At 34.8% G+C, this 26,667-nt stretch overlaps 6 protein-coding genes across 8 annotated transcripts; 4 read left to right on the forward strand and 2 right to left on the reverse strand.

The window, feature by feature from the left end:
• The first annotated feature begins 455 nt into the window (after positions 1 to 455).
• LOC131846793 (uncharacterized) lies at positions 456 to 10,960 on the forward strand. The gene is made up of 10 exons (XM_059196197.1): positions 456 to 669; positions 771 to 868; positions 1,203 to 1,388; positions 2,219 to 2,333; positions 3,354 to 3,426; positions 4,871 to 5,018; positions 7,682 to 7,817; positions 9,082 to 9,234; positions 10,158 to 10,318; positions 10,777 to 10,960. The coding sequence occupies exons 1-10, from the start codon at positions 580 to 582 to the stop codon at positions 10,958 to 10,960; spliced, it is 1,344 nt and encodes a 447-aa protein (XP_059052180.1). The 5' UTR covers positions 456 to 579.
• A 3,360-nt stretch (positions 10,961 to 14,320) lies between these two features.
• Positions 14,321 to 18,827, reverse strand: LOC131846725 (transcription factor Adf-1-like). Its single transcript, XM_059196104.1, has 2 exons — positions 18,641 to 18,827; positions 14,321 to 15,157 (listed from the first exon to the last, which is right to left on the reverse strand). The coding sequence occupies exons 1-2, from the start codon at positions 18,765 to 18,767 to the stop codon at positions 14,538 to 14,540; spliced, it is 747 nt and encodes a 248-aa protein (XP_059052087.1). The 5' UTR covers positions 18,768 to 18,827; the 3' UTR covers positions 14,321 to 14,537.
• LOC131846726 (uncharacterized) lies at positions 15,372 to 22,331 on the forward strand. Of its 3 annotated transcripts, none has more exons than XM_059196108.1 (6): positions 15,372 to 15,410; positions 19,823 to 19,885; positions 20,090 to 20,214; positions 20,359 to 20,478; positions 21,307 to 21,388; positions 21,984 to 22,331. In XM_059196108.1, exons 2-6 carry the CDS (start codon positions 19,836 to 19,838, stop codon positions 22,135 to 22,137), a joined length of 531 nt encoding a protein of 176 aa, XP_059052091.1. In that variant the 5' UTR covers positions 15,372 to 15,410; positions 19,823 to 19,835; the 3' UTR covers positions 22,138 to 22,331. The 3 variants fall into 3 exon arrangements, with proteins under 3 accessions (XP_059052091.1, XP_059052089.1, XP_059052088.1); XM_059196106.1 differs by lacking the exon at positions 15,372 to 15,410 and adding an exon at positions 17,328 to 17,385; XM_059196105.1 differs by lacking the exon at positions 15,372 to 15,410 and adding an exon at positions 19,056 to 19,203.
• A 209-nt stretch (positions 22,332 to 22,540) lies between these two features.
• On the reverse strand, positions 22,541 to 24,212 carry LOC131846860 (uncharacterized). The gene is made up of 3 exons (XM_059196276.1): positions 24,036 to 24,212; positions 23,036 to 23,163; positions 22,541 to 22,808 (listed from the first exon to the last, which is right to left on the reverse strand). The coding sequence occupies exons 1-3, from the start codon at positions 24,095 to 24,097 to the stop codon at positions 22,588 to 22,590; spliced, it is 411 nt and encodes a 136-aa protein (XP_059052259.1). The 5' UTR covers positions 24,098 to 24,212; the 3' UTR covers positions 22,541 to 22,587.
• Positions 24,213 to 24,923: 711 nt separating this feature from the next.
• Positions 24,924 to 26,127, forward strand: LOC131846801 (ribonuclease P protein subunit p20). The gene is made up of 3 exons (XM_059196208.1): positions 24,924 to 25,122; positions 25,190 to 25,358; positions 26,018 to 26,127. The coding sequence occupies exons 1-3, from the start codon at positions 24,970 to 24,972 to the stop codon at positions 26,125 to 26,127; spliced, it is 432 nt and encodes a 143-aa protein (XP_059052191.1). The 5' UTR covers positions 24,924 to 24,969.
• Positions 26,128 to 26,133: 6 nt separating this feature from the next.
• Positions 26,134 to 26,643, forward strand: LOC131846802 (transmembrane protein 203). The gene has a single exon (XM_059196209.1). The coding sequence runs from the start codon at positions 26,134 to 26,136 to the stop codon at positions 26,539 to 26,541; it is 408 nt and encodes a 135-aa protein (XP_059052192.1). The 3' UTR covers positions 26,542 to 26,643.
• The last annotated feature ends 24 nt before the right edge of the window (positions 26,644 to 26,667 follow it).

The raw sequence follows: 26,667 nt of genomic DNA on the forward strand, positions 1-26,667 counted from the left end.
GTCGATAGGTATCTGTAGTAGAAGATGACGGCAACCTAACCAAAATTATTATTATATTTTTCCCTTTTATTTACACAATTTAAAGGCATAGGTTTCATATCCAACAATAGCAATAATGAACATGAATCAGTAGCTTCATATGTGTACCTATTAATACACATCACTTTGACGAAGTATTTGAACATTTAAGAAGTACATCCTGTTTATTTAATTAACAATTACAATACACCATATCTTTACTTTCTGTTGTTATTAACAACAGAAAGTAAAGATATGGTGTATGTACATTATAAGTTATAACTTATAACACAATAGAGCACATTATCAGAACGTAATGACAGTCGTTTTTCTCCTACCTCAGGTGAGGAAGTAGATGTCATTGTCATTTTTTTTTAACAACAGCTCAACTGATTTCTATGATCTGTGCTTAAAATGTCAATTGCCTTGTTGTTTTTTGGCACGTCAGTTCATTTTTCAGTGTTAACAATATGTTTTATTATTTTTTTAATAAAAATCTGATAATTCCGCACATATATAAATTTTACTGACAATAACTTATTGGGAAATGATATAATCGAAATGACGGAAGAAGAAAGTGTTGATATTAAGCAACAATTAGATGATTTACTAACAAAAGTGCAACCAAATCTTCAAGATGTTATCAAAAGAGTAAATATACTTTATTTATTTTTATAATAATATTTTGACTATGTAAGAAAACTAAAAAGTAAGTACATTGCCTAGTGATAATTTTAAATTTTGTTTTTCAGAGTTTTACTAATGTTGCGCTGCAACAAACTAAAAATGGTGAACAAGTTAAACCTGATATTTTGGAAGACACTTCATATTTCGCCAAAAATACCCAAGTGTGAGTTCTTTTTTTTTAATTTTGCTTAACCAATTATCGTAAGATTTATTATTCATATAGGTGGTATTTCACTGGTAGAAAAGATATAGACAGATTAATTATATTATAAGATTCAAAAGTAAAAGTGAGAACAAGTGTAAATTGTCTAATGAACATCCAAAAATCTAAATAAAAAAAGAAAAGAATACAAAAAAAGAAGTACTTGAATAACACATATCAAATGTGTTGTTCAAGTACTTCTTTTTTTTTATTCTTTTTTCAAATCATTGACACATAACGCTACTAAATTACATTATGTATGCTGTTGGTATAATATTGCATGTTCTTCTTTTAGCAATCTCACCAGGCTAGAACTAGTCAGAACACCAACATTCCACATTCAGGCCCTGTCTTTAGACCTCAAGTCTATGGCACTAAAATTTCGTTGTTCATTAGGAGAAGTTAACATAAAAGGACTGTATAGTGCATTTAATGAAAACTTATACAATCTTATACCAGTTATGGCAGAAGGTCATGTATTGTGAGTATTAATAATTTATTAATATAATATTACAGTAATGTGAAGAGGATTATAGTATTCACTCTAATATTTTCAAAATAATGATAAATTTTAATAAATTAAATTATTCTTATGTGGAACATAAGGTTTTACAAAAATTGGTTTTAGTTACATTACCATATGCAATGTTTCTTTGTTTACTAGATTTATTATTATTTAAAATCGCACAAAGATTTTAATCTTTGTATGTGTTATGAAATTAAATATAATATCTATGAAATTCTATGTTTTAATTCATTTATATTATATATCCTCTCAGGTCTGTCCTTGTGGATGAGGTAATAAGTTTATATATGTAGCAATGTTTAATGATTATTCTCATAGTATACTTGTATCTATCACTGAACATAAGCCTCCTATTCATAATTACATCAAACGAAGCGAGCAAATGAAAATGGCACTGATATATCCATAATATATTGTAATGACTTATGTCACATGTAAAACAATATAGTGTTATAAAAAATATAGATAATTAAAAAGGTATACACCACAGTTATACCAACATATATGTTATGCAATTAAATAATCATAGCTCACTGGGGTCAACTATCGGACAAGGCATGCCACGTTGTGCCTTTCGCACAATCTTTCAATTCAAACACAGTAATCAGATACTAAATAGACACAGGTCCTATTTGTAATAGATGTGGAAGGCTGTCACTTGCTTGATTGAAGCAGGACCTTCAGAAAAACAGTTGATTGTTTTAACAAAATATCTAATGTTCTAAATATATAGTTTATTTCTTTTACTACTAACTTATACCTACTATATACAAATTCACTTTTAGAATGTCATTGTCAAACATGACTGCAGATGTGGATGTTGGTTTAGTGCTAGAAGATGATGCATACTCCTTTATTAACCCTGGAATAGAATTTACACATGATGAGGTTCTTGTAAAGGTGAGTTCTTTTATCTTCTTCCTGGTACAGAGGAATACATTGTTGACAGAGGTAATTTACCATAAAGTTTTTCGTGTTAAGACCCAATTAACAATATAAATACAGTAGCTTCTAAAATGTGATCTGGAATCAAATTACTGGATGTTGTCAATCAAAACGAAGACTTCTTGTCACATCGGGACATTTATAATGTATCAGTGATGTCTCTACTGTTGGTGACTGCAAACCATGATTTTACCAGATATGATGGTTAACATGCCATTAAAAAGAGTATTTATTATTCAACTCTTATGGTATAAAACATCTTTATATGTTACTTGTTTTTCTAATGTAGTATAAAACACTAGTCATATAAAGTGATGTTGGAGAAATACTTTGTTTTTTACTTTTATGCCAAATTTATGTATTTAGTAATATTACATTTTTTTTAAAAATTACATATTACTCTTCCACTGCTTACTGAACTGCAAGTGCTTCATTAAATGGAAGAATTTGAAATAAATCACTAATTAACACAATATGTTTAAATGTTATTGATTACATTATGAGGCAGCATGAACATAGTGTAGGTTTGAAATTTAATAGCTATATACTTTTATCTTAATTAACGATAGCACGTAATTATTTCAAAACAAACACTTCTCGGTGCTTGACAGATAATGACTATGTACTTACTACGTGCGGTTATTGCATTTATTAAAAATATAATGATTTATATTTTTCGGGCTACTCTAATGCTGTTGGCTATAGCTGGCCTTTACAGCTTCATCAGACTATAGACGGCGAGTGCAGATGGCATTCCAAATCCGCGGAAGGCTTACGGAGCGATTGAATGCCAACTCTCGCTCAACGGATACAACTTTAGTCTAAGGGCACCGTTAAGGGTTCGAACCTCTGCTCAGGCCGTCGTAGTTTTGATCCCCGTTTGAATTCGACATAGGATCGATCGGACCTAAATACAGATTGAGATGCCATATAATTACATATATCGCATAATTTTCTTAAAACATTTTGTTGTAGCTATCATGGCCTTCGCCACAAAGAAGCGGCGGATATGAATTTACTACAACAGAGCAACTTGCAAAACATATTGGTAAGTTTAGAAGTAAAACTGTGATACAACCGTTAGTCTGTTACCAGACCATTTGTAATATAAGCATATAATTTATAATAAACCATATTTTATGTAACAAGAACCGGCCCAGTAAATAGCAAAGATTTTTTTAATGCATGATGGAAGGGTGCACTAATGGTTTACGCTGGCGGGGCACCAGATGAGATGAACATGAGTCGCGTCAGTTAGCACATCACAATAAATTCACCAGGAACTTATCACGATAGTTTCCAAGGGAACTGCGTGGAGACCAACCTGACACAGAACATTTCTACATAGAACATAGTAATATATTAGTCCACATCACTAACGACCCTCTTCGCTCCAGTAGCAACGGTTTTTTTAATGGGTGATAATGATGCACCCGCCTGCGCTAATGCTTTGCTCTGGCGGGGCACCAGTGGACGTTGATAAAATGAGCATGAATTCAGGTCATATATCCCATCTTGGCAAATGGCAATTTACCACGATTATTTGCTGGAGGTACCGCGTGGAGATAAACCTGACATGGTACATTGCTATCAATGGGGTTATTAGTCCAAATCACTAACAATCCCCTTCCCCCTAGTGACAAAGTTTGGCTATATACATGAACAATACTACTTACAACACGTTATCATGTGATGATCGTTATTTTCTTGATGTATTACTATTTCGGAGGACTAAGTTGTCAAGCAACGGTAACCTGTAATTTTACTGCAGTTCTACCGTAAGTGTCTCCCATTCAATAATTGTTTTATAATTAAGTATTTTGCTACATTATGGAAATTTTACGTTTTTATCTATACGTTTTATCGGTTCTTTAGCATAGATATGTCCATTTAAACTGAATGGAAATTGTTTCACATCCTAAAGGCCATGTGCGCACACTTGTAGATTTCTGTTTGTGTACTTAACAACTACGTACTAATGATATACCTATAATATGATGTACCTACGCAATAAATTAAAACTTACAGACAACCAGTTTTATAGGAAATATACTTTGACATGCGCCATGACCATACATATCATCTACCAATCGTAATCCGATTAATATGAACCTGCATGAAAATAAAGTCTATCGATTTTAAGAAAAATCATCAAGACCTGTACAGTTTGTCGAAATTCTACGTAACATTTCTCCAAAATAATATATAGTTTAATTAGTAATAGCTTGAAAAAATGTTACAGTAACCCAATACTGAATGAAGTATAATCATCTAACAAAAAAAAGTAACAGATTGAGTTATATCGATTTGAATTATTTTTAAATCAAACTTTTCGATAATATCTATTTAATAAAACAACTCTGATCTGGGTGTTCAGACTGACACTTCCAAATTGATTCATTGTCTGCTTTATAAGCACTGGATCTAAGAACTATACCACTATTAGAGTTGTTATTGGTATGAATGATAATACTTATTGTTTGTCTATTTAGATGACCTGCCTCTGACAGCGGCGATATCGCTACCTCTTTACGCGCTACTGAGAGAGAAACTTCAGAGGCACCTTGCCCTTGTACTGCGGCAGTCCACCAGCATCTCTGAAGTGGTGTGCTGCAACCCTAGCCTCTTAGAAGAATACAGGTATGTGTCATAATGCACCCATTGTATTTGTTTACACATTATCAATACGGGCCCATCTATAAATTGCGTTTACATACACAAATTTATTTTATTTACAGAAAGAATCCAACTCCTTCCGACTCTGGTGTTCGTTACTTTCTGTTTCGAAATACATTCAAACTAAATTATTATTTTTTCTGCAATATTTCATTATAATCTTATTACTATAGTAAATGATGTGTATATCTTTAATTGGTATGTCCTTAAGTGTATATTAAGTATAATGTAAAAGTTAGACTATGCATAAGGAAATTCTGAATGTAGTATTAATAATGTTTATATTAGTATAGTGCTACAATAGTGTTACTAACAAAATTTAAACCCTATTTAACTATGTTATCTCATTTATTTATCGTTCGAAATGAACATTGAATATCGTTTCGAATACAAATTGTGTGCACTTTCTTCAGACAAGGACGTCAAGTTAGACACCATTGTGGGTCATTGGCTCCGAGCTGTGACCCACAACGTAATTCAACCATAAATGTTTAATTCTTTTTTCTTTGCATTACAATACCTCCACGGAGGAGTGAACCAGTTTGTTACTTGCTTATATTGTCATTGAATGCCAGAGACAATAAAATGTTTAATAATTAATAATGTTACCCTATGTTGTGAATGAACATATGTGTTATAAATACAGGACAATTTAATTTATTAAATGCCAACTCATAATTTTATTTATAGTATTAAGTTATGTAGTAAATACATATATTGAATACGGGAATGATTTATTTGGTATTTTGTTATTAAATAATTTGTAATTAATAATAAAATACCTTATAAATTATTCACGACTGTGATCCCTGTAATGATGTTGTTGGTGTTACAATCACCAGAGAGAAATGTAAATTGACACAAACCTTTTGGTGCCAGCCAGATACGAACCTTTTGGCGTAAGTCGATTTAATTGAAAGTTCTAGAATAATTTACTTAATATTTGGAAGTTATTTAACCAGAAATAATGATAGTTTTTTTCTTACCTGAAAGCAGTATAAATGAACCGTTAGATAAACAGTAAACGGTTGCGTATTAAAAATCTAAGTTCCACAAAAAGTGCCGTTATGGAATTAATAAAATGTTAAGTAACAAATTAAAAGTAAAAATAAACCATCCATTGAAAGATTTGAAAGCTTTTATCCCAATCCCAATTTCGATCGTCTACGTGACGTACCATTGTACATGCATAATCCCTTTCTCTCAAATGCAATCACGGGCTAACACTTATATCCAGATAATCCCAAGTAATAAATCCATAATCCATTTGAAATTATCTGTCAAATTTCATCCGAGTCTATTTTGCAGTTTATATTTTTGTTTATCAAGCTGTTTCACGCATCTTTACGTTAGCTCTATAACATTTTTGAAAAATCTTTTTTTAATAGCATTGGGAGTAGTGTTAATACTCGAATTTATATATATTTCAGTAGTATATCGTATTACAAGTTTTTTTTTTATAGTAGTGACAATGGAATGGTGGTCCTGTCTGCGCTATACGGTATACGTTGATGGGAATAGCATAGGATGAGCAATCAGACAGAATTTATCACGTTAAGGTGAACCCGACGTGGTCCATTGCTAGCAATGGGATTATTAGTCCACATCATTACATAGTATAAAATAAAGTGGCTCTCGCTGTCTGTCCCTACGTATGCAAATATTTAAAACTACGCAACGATTCTTTTTAATAGATAGAATTTTTTAAGCGGAAGATGTATATATATATAATAATACATGTACACCTGTGCGAAGCCGAGGCAAGTAGCTAGTCACTAATAATACCGTCCCCCCTGCATTTTAAGTCAATTATAGGCATAAAAAGGCATATAGATTTATAAGAACAGTTATTTTCAACAAAAGAGTACGTCTGCAGTAGAAGTATTTTTTCTATTTTTATACTTTTGTCTATTTTATTTTCCCGCGCAAACGAAATCGCCACAGATACAATATTTCGAACGGCACGCAGCCGCAGTAACATGACGAGCGTGTTATAGCTGCATGAGTTCTTAATACTGAGAAATATTAACAGCATAAATAGGCAAATTACATTTCGCGACTTTGTTCCAATAGCCACAGCCCAGCCGATAGCTGGGATGAAAAATAGTCCTGCTGTTTCTATGTTCTCTTTATATTCTTTTCTATTTCTCTTTATTTCTCTCTAAAATTTCTCAATAATAATAAAAACTAAGTAAAACATACTATTTAGTAACGTAACAAACAAACAAACAAACTAAATTTTGCCGGTTTACCAAATGATTAATGAGATTTCGACGTACAATTAGTCAAGTTTTACTTTCACGACAAACAGTAGTCTACGTACTTCACCAAGGTCAAGTCTTTATACCAAAATGCGTTAAAAGTAGGTGAAAAGGTAAAAGAGACAAAGTTACTTTCGCACATTACTATTGATTGATTATAATTGAATAACTAACTTCCTAACACTGTCAATAACTTTAGGGTTAAGAGTTAAGACAGATATTGAAGTTTTGTATCAAAGTTCAATATCCTCTGTCAACCGCTAAACTATAGAGTACTTTAGCAGTTAAACACACTTACCCTTACTTCAAATTCTCGCGGTTTTAACAGGTATTAATATAATGATTAAAATGTATGTCCATTTACAGTGCCATGGTGGATAGCCTAGCGCAGAACGGTAACAAAATTATAGACATGGTGCTAATCAACGTCAGGAGAACACTGTTGCAAAACCGACGAGAAGTTCTCGAGCTCCCTCCTTTGCACGCAACGTTTTTGCACAAGGTAACAAATAAATCTTCATCTATACCTACATATAATAAAAAATTTTATATATTTTTTATATCGCTGTCTATATATGGATGTTATAGATGAATTTTAAGAGCGTACTTGCAATTACTAGTATCCATTAAATATGTTGTATGGTATACAACACCTTCACTAGGTAGAGAAATTTGACACTCACTCATAGCTACTCACCACGGCATATACTTAAAATAGTCTAATTACAATTTACCATAAAAAGTAATTTACAAGTTCAGGAGGTAAATTATTAAGTTCATGAATAATAAATCCGGTATTTTTTTTTAAATATTGATAAAATAAATAATAATATTTAGACGAAAATATGTTTAGACAATTATTCGGCAATTCTAGTCACGGTCTACTTCAATTACTGCTTCCCATTTGCTTGTCAGACGGTCTATTCCACGAGCGAAGTAGACACGACTATTTGTGGCGATCCACGATTTGATATTGGACAAGACGTACTATATCTATTATATTATCTTACAACTTGGTATCGCCAATTTGAAACAGGCAAACCACTCGATAACTAACTTTTGTTGATTGTTCCTTTGCCAAAAAGTTCGTTGAGATCGCGACATGACTGCGCTGCTTTTCATCCTTTCTCTAAGTGGTAGAGCACAGAGATATGGCGAATATGACTATGGTTTTTGAAATGCATTTTTCGAAACCAATAGACAATGTTATTTTTATACAAAAACTAGTTGTCCCGGCAAACGTTGTTTTGCCATATACCTAAATTAATGACGCTATAAAAAATAGGGGTTGGTGATAGAAGGGTTAAAATTTAGGGTTGTATGTATTTTTAATGACACAATAAAAAAATATAAGTAAAAAGTTTTGCCTAAAAAATAAAAACATAATGTTAGGGGTGGACAATCCGTATCACTTAGGGGTATGAAAAATAGATAGTAGCCGATTCTCAGACCTACTGAATATGCATATAAAATTTCATAAACATTGATCAAGCCGTGTCAGAGGAGTATGGTAACTAACATTAACAGTGTACTGTGACGCAGTAGCGTTTTGTTTATTATCTTATATATAAAATTTTTGAAAAGTATTTCAATGACGAAAAATGCACTAATATAAACGCCGGATCATTATGCATTAACCTAATACAATTAGTAATCTTCTGACAGACTTGGAACCTACTACCTTGTATTGCTAAGTATGTACGTGTTTATATATTGCGATGTATACTGTTAAATTATTATAATAAATAGTTAATATTTTCTTACAGATAGGTTCAATATCGTTTATAGGCAAATTCGAGACGGGTACCGGCTGGGTGAAAAACTTGGCGACTATTAATCGAATAAACGATGTTAGCATAAGCAGGGCCGACCCCCTGAAGACCAGCTTCCATGTCACGCTCACAATAAAGGATTTACAAGTAAGTATGAATAAATAATCTTGTGCAACTCACAACGTTATCTACTATTCTACTAAACAGAGCTTATATTATGAGGTATATTGAACTGATAGACATACTTAAACACAGATTTTTTAATTTATAAATCACTCTGTATACCTAAATAAACTATCTAGCCTATTTTCGTCTAGTAAAACATTAAAACTACGGTTTAAAATGTTTTGAAAAAAAAAAGAAAGATTCTCTAGAGAATCTTTCTTTCTTTTTGATCTATGTTTACATGCTAAAGTGCCACCTAGGTGGCACTTTAGCATGTAAACATAGAAATTAATCTTTAATAATAAAAAACGGATTAATTGCACAGAAACTATAAGCTTTTTCAGTTACTTACTTTACGTTCTAAAAACCAAGTGCTGCATTTCGCACATCAAACTATATAGGAACAGTAAATAAATAAGTGATCAAGTCTAAGTAAGTGAACTAAGTGACAACTGGGAAATATAAACTGAAATGACATTTTAATGCAATATGGCGGTAGATTTGACATATCATAAAAGTCTGTAATAGACCTACATGAATAGAGATATTTTAATTTTACAATTAAGTGCTTTTAAACAGTTACATACAACAAACTATACCTACATTAACAGGGTTTGTTTTTCGGACCACTCTAATGCTGTTGGCCGCAGCTGGCCTTCACAGCTTCACCGGACGATAGTGGGCTAGTGTAGCTGGCACTCCAAACTCACGAAAGCACTTATGGAGCGGCTGAGGGCCAACTCCCGCTTGACGGATATAGGACTAGTCTGAGAGTACCATTAGGGGTTTCTTAGGAACCTCGGCTCAGGCCGTCGTAATTTCGATGCCCGTTTGAATTGGACGGGGAATCGGAGGGATAAACTAAAACAGGTGTGTTAAGTAAGTTAAGCATGGCATGGGTACAGGTGGGTTACGACGAGTACCGAATGCGGGCGATGGGCGTGTCGTGCTCGGGTCGGCTGGCGGCGGCGCTGGCCGGTAGCGCTCTGCATCTCGCGCTGTCAGCGGGGCTCGCGCGGTGGGAGCCCTACGTGCAGCTCGACGACTTGCGGATACAACGCCTCGAGTATGTTCTCATTATACATTATATTTGTTTATTTATTAAGTATGTCTCTTTGACAGCAAGCTTAGCATAGCTTTTCTATCTTTCTTCGTGACAGCAGTCTCAGTTATACTTTTTTACTTCCTGTTTTTTTTTACAAATTTAAAACAAGACGTTATCAAGTTAAGTAGTCTCTGGTTGTTCTGTATTAGAATATTTTTGTAATCAAAATTGTGGTTATTCTTTTTATTCTATGTTGTACTTTCTCGTTTCTTTAATTCTAAATTAAACTTACATAATTATTAAATTATAAGCTTAAAGTAGAGCTTAAATTGAACTAACATAGGAGCCATTTTAGTTTTTCTAGGCCCTTATTTAGATTATTAACGTACATCATGTATAACACTATAGTATCTAATAAACGTAACGTAATCTTCGTATATACTTTTCGTACATGGATTTACTAAGGGATCGTGTTGCAGCTCTATGGACTTACACGTGACGGGCCTGGGCCCGCTGAGCGGCACGGCCGGCGGCGTGGCGGCCTGGGCCCGCGGGGCCGCCGCCTCCCACGCCGCGCCCGCACTCGCGCGGCAGCTGCACCACGAGCTGCACCTCGCGCTCGCCCACCTGCCGCTGGACGAGCTACTACACGCGCCCCACTAGCGCCGCCCGCCCCTCCCCGCCTCCCGCGCGGCGGCTGCACCACGAGCTGCACCTCGCGCGGCCGCTGGACGAGCTACTACACGCGCCCCACTAGCGCCGCCCGCCCCTCCCCGCCTCCCGCGCGGCGGCTGCACCACGAGCTGCACCTCGCGCTCGCCCACCTGCCGCTGGACGAGCTACTACACGCGCCCCACTAGCGCCGCCCGCCCCTCCCCGCCACCCGCGCGGCGGCTGCACCACGAGCTGCACCTCGCGCTCGCCCACCTGCCGCTGGACGAGCTACTACACGCGCCCCACTAGCGCCGCCCGCCCCTCCCCGCCTCCCGCGCGGCGGCTGCACGAAGCTGCACTCCGCGCTCGCCCACCTGCCGCTGGACGAGCTACTACACGCGCCCCACTAGCGCCGCCCGCCCCTCCCCGCCTCCCGCGCGGCGGCTGCACCACGAGCTGCACCTCGCGCTCGCCCACCTGCCGCTGCACGAGCTACTACACGCGCCCCACTAGCGCCGCCCGCCCCTCCCCGCCTCCCGCGCGGCGGCTGCACCACGAGCTGCACCTCGCGCTCGCCCACCTGCCGCTGCACGAGCTACTACACGCGCCCCACTAGCGCCGCCCGCCCCTCCCCGCCTCCCGCGCGGCGGCTGCACCACGAGCTGCACCTCGCGCTCGCCCACCTGCCGCTGGACGAGCTACTACACGCGCCCCACTAGCGCCGCCCGCCCCTCCCCGCCTCCCGCGCGGCGGCTGCACCACGAGCTGCACCTCGCGCTCGCCCACCTGCCGCTGGACGAGCTACTACACGCGCCCCACTAGCGCCGCCCGCCCCTCCCCCCCGCACCACGAGCTGCACCTCGCGCTCGCCCACCTGCCGCTGCACGAGCTACTACACGCGCCCCACTAGCGCCGCCCGCCCCTCCCCGCCTCCCGCGCGGCGTCTGCACCACGAGCTGCACCTCACATTGGGCTCCTCTTCCCTTCCTCCACATGGATGAAAAGGGGATTGTTGGTAATATGGACTAAAGACCTCCACGATTCAACCTCAAGCTCATCTTATTCCTCCACTGGGGGCACCGGTAAGCCAGCGTAAACGGTAACGCAGTCGGGTGTAACATTTCATATTGATCCATTAAATCCCCTCACACATTAATGATTGTGTATCATTGCTCAATACATTTTTAATTACTTTATAAACTAAACTTGTGAATAATGTAGTCGACATGATTTATTTTTGATGTACAGCTTTTTTTGGTTTTAAAGAGTTTTGTATATTTTGATATTTATTTTTTGACAATAATAATGAAGCAATGTTTTTAATGTGATGGTACTATTTGTATCCACTGAGAAAACAATCACTATGTTTGTATCTAGTTATAGTTGTTGTTACCGTTGCAATAAATTATATTATTTCAGTTATTATTATTCTCAAGTATTCTAGACTCAAGTTGCAACAAATTATTTGTGTTACCGTCATTAAAAGCTATAATTAGCTATCCATTATTGTACATGTGAATTGACGACAATGGATGTGAATTGATATACTTTTGATATTGTTTATTAATATGAATATTATTTATTCTGGCGTGAAGACAGATAGATTTTTGATTTCCTACCTAATTTATTCTTAAAACTTTAAATGGTATTATAATAATTGATATTAGTTGTAATTAAAATAATCTCTAATGAATGTAATGTGCAACCACTCCTTGCCGTCGCGGACATCATAAGGGAGCTATTCACAGATACACCAAAACTAGTGTAGGAAAAGTTGTATCATTATATCCTTCACTCAGAAGTTGGTCTTCAGATGCTCCATAAGTTCTTTGGTTTAGAGTGTCTTCTACACTCGCCTTTATTTTTTTCTGGTGAAGCTACAAAGGCCACCTGTAACCAACATTATTAGAATTAGTTAGAAAAAAGTGTTCATAACGTACATTTTCATTAAAATGCACTGCATTTTAATAAACCATTAAATAATGTATTATATATATGTATCTCCATCTGTATGTAGTTACGTTATATACATACGTAATGGTTATTGAAAACTGTAAACTTACTTGTATTTATTATAGCATAAATGTAATAAAAATGTTGTCCGAGTAAGAAAATTTTAACTAAATTAAGCCATATAACTATTGATACATTGTTAACTTGAAAATTGTTAGATTTGAATTAATGTAAATTTAATTTTATATATATTTTGAATATTTTATATTGGTTGTGTGCTTTTTAATGCCTATTAAATTCGTACTTGACACTCTTGCGAGCTAAGTGACGTACCCACTTTCTGTCCAGCTTCAGTTTGCAAAAATCCTCGCAAGACTATTGACGAGTGTCGAGTACGAAGTTTTCGGGTTATATTAAGACTGTTGTACTATATTATACTATACATACAAGATGTTGAATAAAAATCTTTTTTTTCCAACTTAATTTGTTTTATGACTTACTTTGTATTTTAATTAGTACCAATTTAATTCGCAAGCAATGTAAAAAAATCTGATTTTATCCGACTTAACTTCATCCTCATTCATACAAACAAACAATTTCCTCTTCATTAATAAAATATTAATCTTATATATAAAATTCTCGTCTTATATATTCAAAAATTCATGTTCATAAATTCTCGTGTCACAGTTTTCGTTCCCATACTCCTCCGAATCGGCTTGACCGATTCTCATGAAATTTTAGTGAGTGTATTGAGTAGGCCTGAGAATCGGCCAACATCTATCTTTTCACCCCCCTAAATGTTAGGGGTAGTTCACCCCTATTTTTTTTTTTTATATTAGGGCAAAACAAGGTTTGCCGGGACAGCTAGTAATAATATATATATACCAGTTGTGCCTGCAACTACGTCCGCGTGTTGTAGTGACCTTGACCAAATAAAGAAAAATATTAAATATAATGTAAACCAAAAAGTCAAAGAAAAGAGTTTCATCATTCTAGCTTCAAAAATTACTTAAAATTCATAGCCTAAAAAATAAGTTTCAACCTTCTAATTTTATAAATGACGAATTTTATAAGTACCGTAATATGTGTCGTGACTAGTTTACACATCTGACAATAGGTTATATGTCTATTGTTGGGATTTATACTTGTCTGATGTGTCATGACGTGTCGTGTCGTGACTAGTTTTCACATTTATATGTCATGTTGGGACGCCTTCTGACGATATTTTGAATCAATGCAGCTCAATGTTCTCCCATGAGTTATCCGATTCTGATTCAGTTTTTGAAGAAGATATTCAAACTTAAAAACTTTAAAACGATGATGAAAATTTTCATCAGTATTTCAGATTGCCGAAAGCGCAGTTTGAACAAGTACATTCTTTAATTGAAGACGATATAAAGAAAATACATACAAGATTTCGTAAACCTAAAGGAACAAGAGAAAAACTTGCGGTATGTTTAAGGTAAGCATTTTTATTTTGTATCTTTTTATTACAATATTTTGAAGGCAAAAATAATCTATTAACATCAGTAAAGGTCATATTGATATTTCCTTCCTCAAAATTATGAAATACCGATTACACCATTTGTGATGTGGAAGATTGAACGCCACCCGGCTGGAGTTTTTGTTACGGCTAAGAAATAATCCGGTGAGTCATGGTCATTGGTGTAATCATGTTCTTTTCTTTGGAGATTATCATATGTTCTTTTCTATGAAGGTTACGTATTTCGGCTTGTGATATAGCAGTGTGCAAATCTAACTTGATTTTTGTCTGATCTAGTTTAGGAAGACTTTTAAGAGCTTTACTCATGCTCAAAAAAAACAAGTCTGTTTCATCCATGTCCTGCTGTTTGGAAAAATGTTTGTGGAATCTTAAATCGTGTGAAGACTTCATCAAATCATATAGATCCTGTAAATTTGTTTTCATTCGACTAGATCTTTCGGCATGTGAAGACGTTCCAGAATGTGGTGTCTCTAGACAGTGTTCTGATTGATAACTTTGAGGGCTTTGGGGTTCTGGTGAATTTTGAAGCAAATTTAATGGTTCGAAACATTCTGTTGACTCTGGAGACGATATAATATTTGTTGTTGATGGTCTTGATTTTATAAATGGCTGTAAAAAACTCATTTGTTCTTCATATTTCCACGGCGTAACAAGAACAGCGGCTTGCCCACTTTTTTTATTTTTACGACGCTTTAATGCGTTAATATATGCATTTCGTAATTTATTCCAATCATCTTTGCATTTTTCCGCTAAAACAGAATTAAATAATTATATGTTTTTATATTTACCTACATATTTTTGGCAACTAGCAACTCTTTTCGGTCTTTGGGGTTCAATTATCGCATGGGATTTGCTACAGTAAAGATAATAGTAGAAGAAACATGTAACGCAAAGTATTCGCCCCTATTGTAATGCCTCAACATACAGAACAATTTAATGCTGTATTCCTTATAATGATATCAATTTTTATCGGCTCATTTGCTTAGTATACCTATTTATGTTGTAAGTGCCCATATGATCAGTAATATCTACAGTAAATAATGCACCTAACAGTTTATAATTTTAATTACTTTAATATCGCATTTTTTTTAAAATCGTCTTTCAACGACTTTATTCCAAAATCGGTCACAAGTGCAGATGTATAAAAAGGCTATAATTTGAATCCCATAACGTCATAGATAAGTACTTGTAAATTTGTAAATATTTGTTGTTAATCACTGCACAACTGCTTTATGAATTTGAATGAAATTTTGAAAACAGATCACATCGTATTATAATAGCATTGGGGGTACGGGATTGTTAGATATGGACTGATGACCCCATTAGCAACACCATATTATTACCTCCACGCGGTTCGTAGAAACCATCGTCATAAATTCCTGGTGAATTTGTCACAATAGTGATGACCTCATGCTCATGTATCATCCTCCACTGGTGCCCCACCACCGTAAACCGTTAGCGCAGGTGGGTGCACCATTCCATTATCATCCATAAAAAAAGTATACCACCTAATATACCTACATATGTTCATGTAAATTAATGATCAAAAATATTTTTTCAGATAAAAATCCATAGTGAATACAATCTGTGTTCTGCTCTTTGACGTTTTGTGTTAAATTTTTTACTTGCACATAAGCGACCATAGTTTTAAATAATCTATTCGTTCAACCAAGAACATTTGACTGATTCCTGTTTCACTGTTACGTCACTCATTATTATTTTAGCGCTTCATATTATGAGAGTCTATAAAAAATAATTCTATCTGTAAAAATACTTACTTATATAATTTTGTGTCAGAGTATTTTGGACCTGCTGTGCCTTTGTACTGATGCTGCTTATGTTCACCATTGTACTGTTAATGATATGTATATCCGTTGGTTATCACTATGCGCAGAAAGAGATGGCTTCTTTTGCAAGTAAGTTACAATGATTATTTTTCCGCTCCATTTAAACTTGTTGTAATTGCATATTGAATGTTTTATACACGTTAGCCTTTTTGTGATTATTTCATATACTTATGTATTCTAATTAATGTTGCTAAAGCAGTGTTTTTTTTTTCAGTGTCATCAAGATCCACTACAGAGTCGACACTATTGCGAAGTGGACCAGATTCATGTCGTACGACTTGTCGCAGTAAATCATCTCAGGTTCATCATCATAAATATATGTTCTTATATACTTAATTATTTTTATCTAATTGAAATGGTAAACAAGTTAGCTGCATAGCGCTTACTATCAAGCGGTCATTCATATACATGAACATACGAGCATCACGTTACCCGTGATCAATGTGTTGTAATTCAAGAGAACTAATATATCATCCTTATCTAGAATAGAAAATCATTTATTCAAATAAACTTACATTGCACTTTTGTGTTTTAATCTACCGCTCATTCGGAAAGCTGTTTCATCACAAGAAGAACGAGCAAGAAACTTGCGTGTTGCTCTTTTAAATTTTATAACTTTATTCTTACTTTACATTTTTTAGTTTAAGTGTGTGAATACACACTACCAGTTAGTAGCAATCAATTAAATACTCAAATAGAAAAATATTTTTTATTTTTGAGTGTATTTGTAGCCAACATCTATCTTTTCATTCCCGTTTACACATACTGACAATAGGTATATTTTATTTTATGGATTAATACTTTCTGATGTGTTTTTGTCGTGTCGTGACTAGTTTTCACATTTATATGTCATGTTGGGACGCCTTCTGACGATATTTTGAATCAATACAGCCGTAGCTTTAGGACAGGTGACACGTTTTCAATGTTCTCCCATGAGTTATCCGATTCTGATTCAGTTTTTGAAGAAGATATTCAAACTTAAAAACTTTAAAACGATGATGAAAATTTTCATCAGTATTTCAGACCGAAAGCGCAGTTTGAACAAGTACATTCTTTAATTGAAGACGATGTGTACATACAAGATTTCGTAAACCTAAAGGAACAAGAGAAAAACTTGCGGTATGTTTAAGGTAAGCATTTTTATTTTGTATCTTTTTATTACAATATTTTCAAAAATCTCTATTAACATCAGTAAAGGTCATATTTTCTTCCTCAAAATTATGAAATACCGATTACACCATTTGTGATGTGGAAGATTGAACGCCACCCGGCTGGAGTTTTTGTTACGGCTAAGAAATAATCCGGTGAGTCATGGTCATTGGTGTAATCATGTTCTTTTCTTTGGAGATTATCATATGTTCTTTTCTATGAAGGTTACGTACAAACTTGTGATATACAAAAATCTAACTTGATTTTTGTCTGATCTAGTTTAGGAAAAAAGCTTTACTCATGCTCAAAAAAAACAAGTCTGTTTCATCCATGTCCTGCTGTTTGGAAAAATGTTTGTGGAATCTTAAATCGTGTGAAGACTTCATCAAATCATATAGATCCTGTAAATTTGTTTTCATTCGACTAGATCTTTATATGAAGACGTTAGAATAAAAACAGACAGTGTTCTGATTGATAACTTTGAGGGCTTTGGGGTTATATGAATTTTGAACAAATTTAATGGTTCGAAACATTCTGTTGACTGGAGACGATATAATATTTGTTGTTGATGGTCTTGATTTTATAAATGGCTGTAAAAAACTCATTTGTTCTTCATATTTCACGTAACAAGAACAGCGGCTTGCCCACTTTTTTATTTTTAACTTTAATGCGTTAATATATGCACGTAATTTATTCCAATCATCTTTGCATTTTTCCGCTAAAACAGAATTAAATAATTATATGTTTTTATATTTACCTACATATTTTTGGCAACTAAAACACTCTTTTCGGTCTTTGGGGTTCAATTATCGCATGGGATTTGCTACAGTAAAGATAATAGTAGAAGAAACATGTAACGCAAAGTATTCGCCCCTATTGTAATGCCTCAACATACAGAACAAATGTGGAGAGAAATTGCGAAAGGATTCGAAAATATATGGCATTTTCCGAACTGTAATGGAGCAATGAGAGGGAAACACGTAACTACAATATGTCCCATAAATACAGACTCAACTCGTGCAATGTATGGGACATCCATAAATGCAGGCTCAACCTTTTATACAATTATAAAAAAACAACCATCCTACTGCTTGCACGAGTTGAAGCTCATTACAGATTTATTACGATAGATGTAGGTGCGTATGGTCGCAATAGTGATGGTAGCATGTAGATGATGATGATGATGTGTTCATGGTAGTATATAGTATAATTAAATAAAGCAGTGAAGATACTTACGAGGTTGTTTTAATTTTTCTCCTATCTCCTCCCAAACAGCTGTCCTAATAGAATTATCTTTATATTGTTTGCATTTTGTATCATAAATCACCTTATATTGTCGTACAATTTCAATTAAGTCGTCCATATTTGAAAATGAACCTACATGAAAATATACAGAGGACTCCGACGCGTCACAACACAACACTCCCGCTTATACATTAGTCTGACGTGTCATGACGCTCTGTTCCCCCACCCCTCCGCAGCTCCGCTCTGACTCAGCCGCGATCGTTTCTAATGAGACAACAGAAACCATCACAACACATTACGCATTACTAGTTTGAACGTTACCATACTAAATGTGCTAAATCGATACCTTTCTGACGCGTCATGTCACGTTTCGACAAATATAAATCCACCTCTTCATATTCATTCGTCACACTGACGTCGATGACACATTTTAGAAGAATGCAGTTTAGATATTTGTCATAAAATTTTCATGAGATCTTTTTATTTTAATGCTGTATTCCTTATAATGATATCAATTTTTATCGGCTCATTTGCTTAGTATACCTATTTATGTTGTAAGTGCCCATATGATCAGTAATATCTACAGTAAATAATGCACCTAACAGTTTATAATTTTAATTACTTTAATATCGCATTTTTTTTAAAATCGTCTTTCAACGACTTTATTCCAAAATCGGTCACAAGAACATAGCGCTAGATACTATAAAAAGGCTATAATTTGAATCCCAGTAACGTCATAGATAAGTACTTGTAAATTTGTAAATATTTGTTGTTAATCACTGCACAACTGCTGAATGAATTTGAATGAAATTTTGAATTCAGACAGATCACATCGTATTATAATAGCATACAACCTTGGGGGGTACGGGATTGTTAGTAATATGGACTGATGACCCCATCACTAGCAATGCACCATATCAGGTTGACCTCCACGCGGTTCGCCCTGGAAACCATCGTCATAAATTCCTGGTGAATTTGTCACAAAGGGCTAACTGACTTGACCTCATGCTCATCATATCATCCTCCACTGGTGCCCCACCACCGTAAACCGTTAGCGCAGGTGGGTGCACCATTCCATTATCATCCATAAAAAAAAGTATACCACCTAATATACCTACATATGTTCATGCCGTAAATTATTATATGATTTCAATGTTTGCTATATTTTTTCAGATAAAAATCCATTATGGGTGTAATACAATCTGTGTTCTGCTCTTTGACGTTTTGTGTTGAGAGGTAATTTTTTAGACTTGCACATAAGCGACCATAGTTTTAAATAATCTATCTCGTTCAACCAAGAACATTACCTGACTGATTCCTGTTTCTTACTGTTACGTCACTCATTATTATTTTAGCGCTTCATATGTTATATACCTCAGTCTATAAAAAATAATTCTATCTGTAAACGAGTACCTACTTACTTATATAATTTTGTGTCAGAGTATTAACTTGGACCTGCTGTGCCTTTGTACTGATGCTGCTTATGTTCACCATTGTACTGTTAATGATATACGGTATATCCGTTGGTTATCACTATGCGCAGAAAGAGATGGCTTCTTTTGCAAGTAAGTTACAATGATTATTTTTCCGCTCCATTTAAACTTGTTGTAATTGCATATTGAATGTTTTATATACGTTAGCCTTTTTGTGTTTATTTCATATACTTATGTATTCTAATTAATGTTGCTAAAGCAGTGTTTTTTTTTCAGTGTCATCAAGATCCACTACAGAGTCGACACTATTGCGAAGTGGACCAGATTCGAAGCCTGTCGTACGACTTGTCGCAGTAAATAGATCTCAGGTTGAACACGCGCCACATCCCATGCTAGGTAAATATATGTTCTTATATATCTTAATTATTTTTATCTAATTGAAATGGTAAACAAGTTAGCTGCATAGCGCTTACTATCAAGCGGTCATTCATATACATGAACAGCGCTACGAGCATCACGTTACCCGTGATACCACTCATGTGTTGTAATTCAAGAGAACTAATATATCATCCTTATCTAGAATAGAAAATCATTTATTCAAATAAACTTACATTGAAGCACTTTTGAATAGTCATCACATTTTGTTTTAATCTACCGCTCATTCGGAAAGCTGTTTCATCACAAGAAGAACGAGCAAGAAACTTGTGTGTTGCTCTTTTAAATATTATAACATTATTCTTACTTTACATTTTTAGTTTAAGTGTGTGAATACACACTACCAGTTAGTAGCAATCAATTAAATACTCAAACAGAAAAATATTAAGTACACAACCAACTGGTTAAACAATTAATAAGAGGAAATCAGTCATAGTGATTAGAGCTGACCAGTCCTGCAATTTCAATGCCTAACACACGCTACAACCGAAACACAGCTACACACAAAGTAAGCTGCTTGATTGCTGAAATAGGTAAGTTTGAAGCACCAAGCAGAAATTTTATATCATAGGTACATTATATAGAAATAGAAATACCTATTTTTGTAATAGATTCTTATTAAGGGAAATCTTATTATATGATCACTATAAACTTAACAAAATAAATCAAGATTAAGCATACGCATGTACTTACTCCGGAATGGGTTTAAAATTACAGTTGGTTGGTTTTTCTTTATTTGCCCACTTTTGTTCATCACGAAGTTTTTAGGCATATTTAATATATTTACAGAAGTATATCAAACTAAGAAACCAGGAGAACGAATATATATAGAAACTTCAGAAACTGCAATTGTTGTGCTTGAAACAGAGAGGTTAGTAAATAGATTCGATAAGTAGGTAAACAGAATGCTGGAATCCGGTGAACGAACTCTATGCGTGCATATTGAGGTACGGATCTGGGTATGTCTCAAAACAACAAAATTTATTTTAAAAATTTGTTTCCTTGTATAGAAATAAAGGAGAATCCAAAACCGAGAAATTGGTTTACGCCCATGTTCATGCTCCTACATCTACGATTTGTCTGATTATTTTATTTTTGGAACGTACCCTATACATGAATTATAGAATGACAGGCCACCATGTCAACTGTCGCCTATATACATGAGCAGTAAAACGGACAATAAGCCATCTTTGAAGGCCGAACGACTCCCAATGAACCCATGCGTTGTTATTCCAGATTAGTCCTCTGGATTTCGTGCTTCCGTGCTTTGTTACTACCTTAATATGCACCTTACTATCGAAACTCATCTTACACAGCAAGCTGCTTGGTGGCTGAAATATGTGAAACACAAGTTGCCACGCTTCTAATTATAAAAAGTCAACCTCGGTCAAACCGCGGTACTATTGATTGCAAATTTTGTCAAATATATTTTTTCAAATAAATCTGTTATACCTACCTAATTATAGACCACCAAAAGAACCCGAGCTGTCGCCTCACGAGAAAGACCTCGCACGCAGACTGATCGGTCGTTTTCGCCGTTCACGAAATAATACTACCACAGCAGTACCATTCTTGAGGCCGCTACGGATCAGCACTCAAATCATTTCTGTACCCACATGATGTGAGGGTTTCAGTCGATCAATGACTTAGTAATTTGAAATTATGCTTACATATTCAAGGAAAATATCCTCCAAATTTGTTATTCCTTCAAAGAACTATATGTATGCTCTAATTAAACAATTTTATATATGTAAATTTTTTAATTCCTATTCAAAAGTTAACATGTGTATGAAATAGTCAAGAACTTAAAACGTTTGTTATATGACGAAATGTTTCGATAGAAAACACTTGTATCATGCATAATGCTTAGTAATTTAAAATTATGATTCTATATTGAAATAATATCCTGCAATCAAAGTATGGTATTCCTTCATATATATAGAACATATAACATATTATGTTATCTGTGATAGACCTTTGTTTTATTTTAATTAAACAATTTTAGATATGTAACGTGTTTAATTCATATTCAAAAGTTTAACTTATATTTAAAGCATGCATATGAATTAATCAAGAACTTGTAATATTTGTTATGTTGAAAGACAAAATGTTTCGATAGATAATACTTGTGTAATTTAAATGTTTGATATCCACCGGCGTGTCTGCTTCTCGGCGTGCAATTTTATGTGCGAATCCCCGCCTGAATGCTTTGTCCACCGACCGCATCACATTACCTGTGGTCACCGTTTCTTGGCCTGAACGCAGAGCGCCTGCTGATTTGGCAGCCTTTGCTAAAAAAATACATAAATACAATAACGACTGTATAATTTTTGCAAAGTGCATATGACGGCCTCGATGTTCTAGCGGTTTATCACACCGTGATACTTAAGATGGTCGCGGTTTCGACACCTAGCACGGTGCAAACTTTTGTATTCTTGAGTAGGATTGTTTGTATATTATACTAATCTAGATGTTTTCTATGTATATTATATATTTAATCACACACACATCGACTTACCCATAGCATCCACTGAATTTGAGACAAAACAATAATGATAACCAATTCCAATACCAAGCACCATAACCGATATAATTGTGAACAGCAGACAACATGTCAGCATTGCACATACGGTACATAGGGATATTCTAAAAAATATCAAGTATTAGTCTATATTACTTCAAAATTGATATAATATTTAATGAAATTTTACGATACGGAGGATCTGAGAGCGACGTGGCATAGTAGTTTAATAGCCCGATTAAATCTAAAAGATTCGAAAGATTGACTCTCCATTAAACGGAACACCGATGGAGGAAGGAGATTGTTGCTTAGGGGGGAAAGGGGATTGATAGTGTTAGTTATGTGAACTGATCATATTGCTAGCAATGTACCATGTCAGGTTGACCTCCATGCGGTTCCCCCTGGAAACCACCTTGATAAATTCTTAGTGAATTTGTCACGATGGGCTAACTGACCTGACCTCATGCTCATCTTATCATCCTCCACTGGTGTCCCGCCAGCGTAAACCGTTAGCGCAGACGGCCGCACCATTCCAATATCATACTTAAAAAAAAACTCATAGCTAGCAGTGGGAAGGCGATTGTTAGTAATGTGGATCCCATTGGTCAGGTTGATCTCCACCTTCCCTCATGAAGCCATCATGATAAATTACTGACTCATGCATATCTTGTCATCCTTCACTGGTGCCCTGCCATGTTGAATTCAAAATATACACAACAAAATATGGAAATGCCTCTGATACTACTCCACCTGAGATAATAGTCGTGATAGTACAGTTGTTTGTGTTTTATTGGATACGAAGGCATGTCACCATACTCAGAAATGGCAAAATGTGTGTATACTGAGTTGAGTATCACATAACGATGTCCGTGGTGCTGTTTATGTACGAGTATATAGGCGACGTTTACTAAATTCTATCATGTCGCAAGCTCGCTCTACAGTCTAATTACATTATATATTTTTTTCTATTAGAACCAATGCTACTAGTAGGTAATACCTTTCCAGAGCGTCTAGAACAACAGAAATGAAGGAACTCAGAGAACAACATACACAGCCCATTTCGTAATCCTAATATCTGTATTAAAGAAACTGAAATTTACACGCCCGTTTAAAAAATTATGGGTACCATTTAATAATTATTTGTTTATATTACATATTCAGTAAAACCAATAAAAATACGTAGGTATATATAACTGAACTGACACGTGTCAAGTGTAATGATATATGAAACCTAAATAGCTCTTTAGCTGCATGTCGTACAATGGACAATATAAAATTTGGATACATAATATATTCTCTCCACTAGTCGCCTCTATTACAAACGGATAAATAAATAAATTATATAAAAATTTAAAAATATCCGAATTTAAGGCGCTTATATGACTAAAAAATTGTCATATGCGTATAATTCGGTAATAAATAAGTTGTATCGGACAATAACTATCTACTAATCTTAATTAAATAAAGTAAGGTCACCTAGAGGTTCTTTGTTGAATGACTGAGTTATATTAGCAGGTAGGAGGAATTCAAATCAGGTGTATAACGATGTCAACGATGTGTTCATCAAAAATCATAATTCATTAACGCCAATGAAATAAAGTAATCAATGTTAGGGAAGTCAATATAATCAATATAATCCTGACAATATTAAATATATGATTGCACAAATTCATAATTATTAGTAAAACTTGGTATATTGTAGTTAAACACAGTGGAAACACCACGTGTCTCCTATTAATTAAAATATTTAAGTTTTATACGTTTACGTTTTATTATTACTATGTTCACAGAATGATGTTGATACGTTTTTTAATTTACCACACTGTTAATATGACATTGAAGTGAATTTCATGTCACTTAATACTATGTCACTGTCAAAGTGTCAAATGCGGTAGGTTACAGCAAACTTAATTTTAGAAAAATAATAAAATATGGCAGAAGAAAACAATTCACAAAAGAAAGAGGATTCCAAGAAAAAACACAAACGTTTTCCAAACAAAAATTATGCTGTTAAAAAGAGGCTACCGCTTCGACCAATTGATGGGAACAACGTGATCTTTATTACGAAGAAAACAAATTTTAAGGTAAGTAATATCAGAACACCTGTACATATTTTGTGATTTATCCATTCATTGAATTTATTTCTTTTAGGCGCAATTGGACAAGTGTTGTGATCTTCTTACTAAAGGTGAAAAGGAAATAATACTCCACGGTTTAGGAGCTGCCATTCAACGGTGCTGTAACCTAGCTTTGCAGCTTGAAATATTGTTTTCTGGTACTTGTCAAATAGAAGTTAACACAGGCACAGTAGACTTAGTTGGTACGTATTATAGCAATCCTACCTGTTTATTTTTGACTATACAAACATATTCATAATTAGTGCAAATATATTCTATATAATAGTGTAGTATCTGTCTAGTGTTCAGATACTCAGTTGGTGTGGTCAGAAGCAGTTGATAATACATGTGCCTATCCCATCTTCAATATGAAGATATGCTATATACTGTTATCATGTTAAAATTAATTTAACAGGTACCATTATTCTTGTTGTTGCAAGAGTCTTTTTTATATGATTATACTATACTGCAAAACTATTATGTGGATAAGTACCTCATCCAGATTGCTCAGAATACAAAATGTCTCATTACCTTGCCTTTTTCTATAATATTTTGTAAATAATTTAAATATACTGACTATATGTATAATATCCCTGTACTCTACTTTGCCTCGGATGATAAACAGTTAACTCTATGTTAATAATTCTTTTTTATGCTAGTAATTAGTATCAACTTTCTATATCTCTTTCATTGTTTTTACATGTCTATAACACTTATATACTTACTCCTTGAATGGACTCATAGCAGTGTAGCTTATTATTTTCATTCTTATATAGGAATAAATAAGCATTACAATATTTAATACAAGGTACATCCTTTGTAACAGTAGATAATATAATTAAAAACTTTAACCTTTTTGTAGATGATTTGGAGCCTTTGACTGACGATTTCGACTTTGGAACACAGGTCAGGCATACATCATCAGTTCACATAAGAGTGTTTAGAACTGCAATGCTTGGCGCGAACCAGTAAAACAAAATGTTTTTCACACTGAATGAAATAGTGCAGTGGATTGGACTCACTGTTTTTGAAATCTGGATAAACTTAATTACCATAACTATTTTTTCTGTTCTGTTGACATTGAAAATAGATGGTCTTGTAAATAGTGCATGGTGGACAATATTTGCCCCATTATTTGTAAGTGATGCAATGAATGCATACTTCTGTTGTATTGTGTGTATAAGAATGAATTTAGAGAACTCTTACAAAGCATCATTATACAGAGCTTCTTGGAGTGCAATATTCCTAGGTTTAACATTTGTTTTTAAATTCCTTTTGTGTAGAAAGCTCCAAGGTGATTCTGCCATTGAATATAGTGAAGTGTTTGCACCATTATTTATACTGTTGCAATTAATAGCTGTAAGAGCTTGTCAACTACATCAATAAATTTATACTAAATGTAAGGTAACTACTGTCATAAAACTTTTGTATATTTATTAAAACAGTGGTATTAATATAATCTTTAATTTTAAAAAGTATTCCAAGGATGTAACTATTTAAATAATTATGAAT

The sequence above is a fragment of the Achroia grisella genome, unplaced genomic scaffold (genome assembly GCF_030625045.1).
Source record: "Achroia grisella isolate CSIRO2021 unplaced genomic scaffold, CSIRO_AGI_Agris_v1 utg512, whole genome shotgun sequence".
In the NCBI taxonomy this organism is placed as follows: Eukaryota; Metazoa; Arthropoda; class Insecta; order Lepidoptera; family Pyralidae; genus Achroia; species Achroia grisella.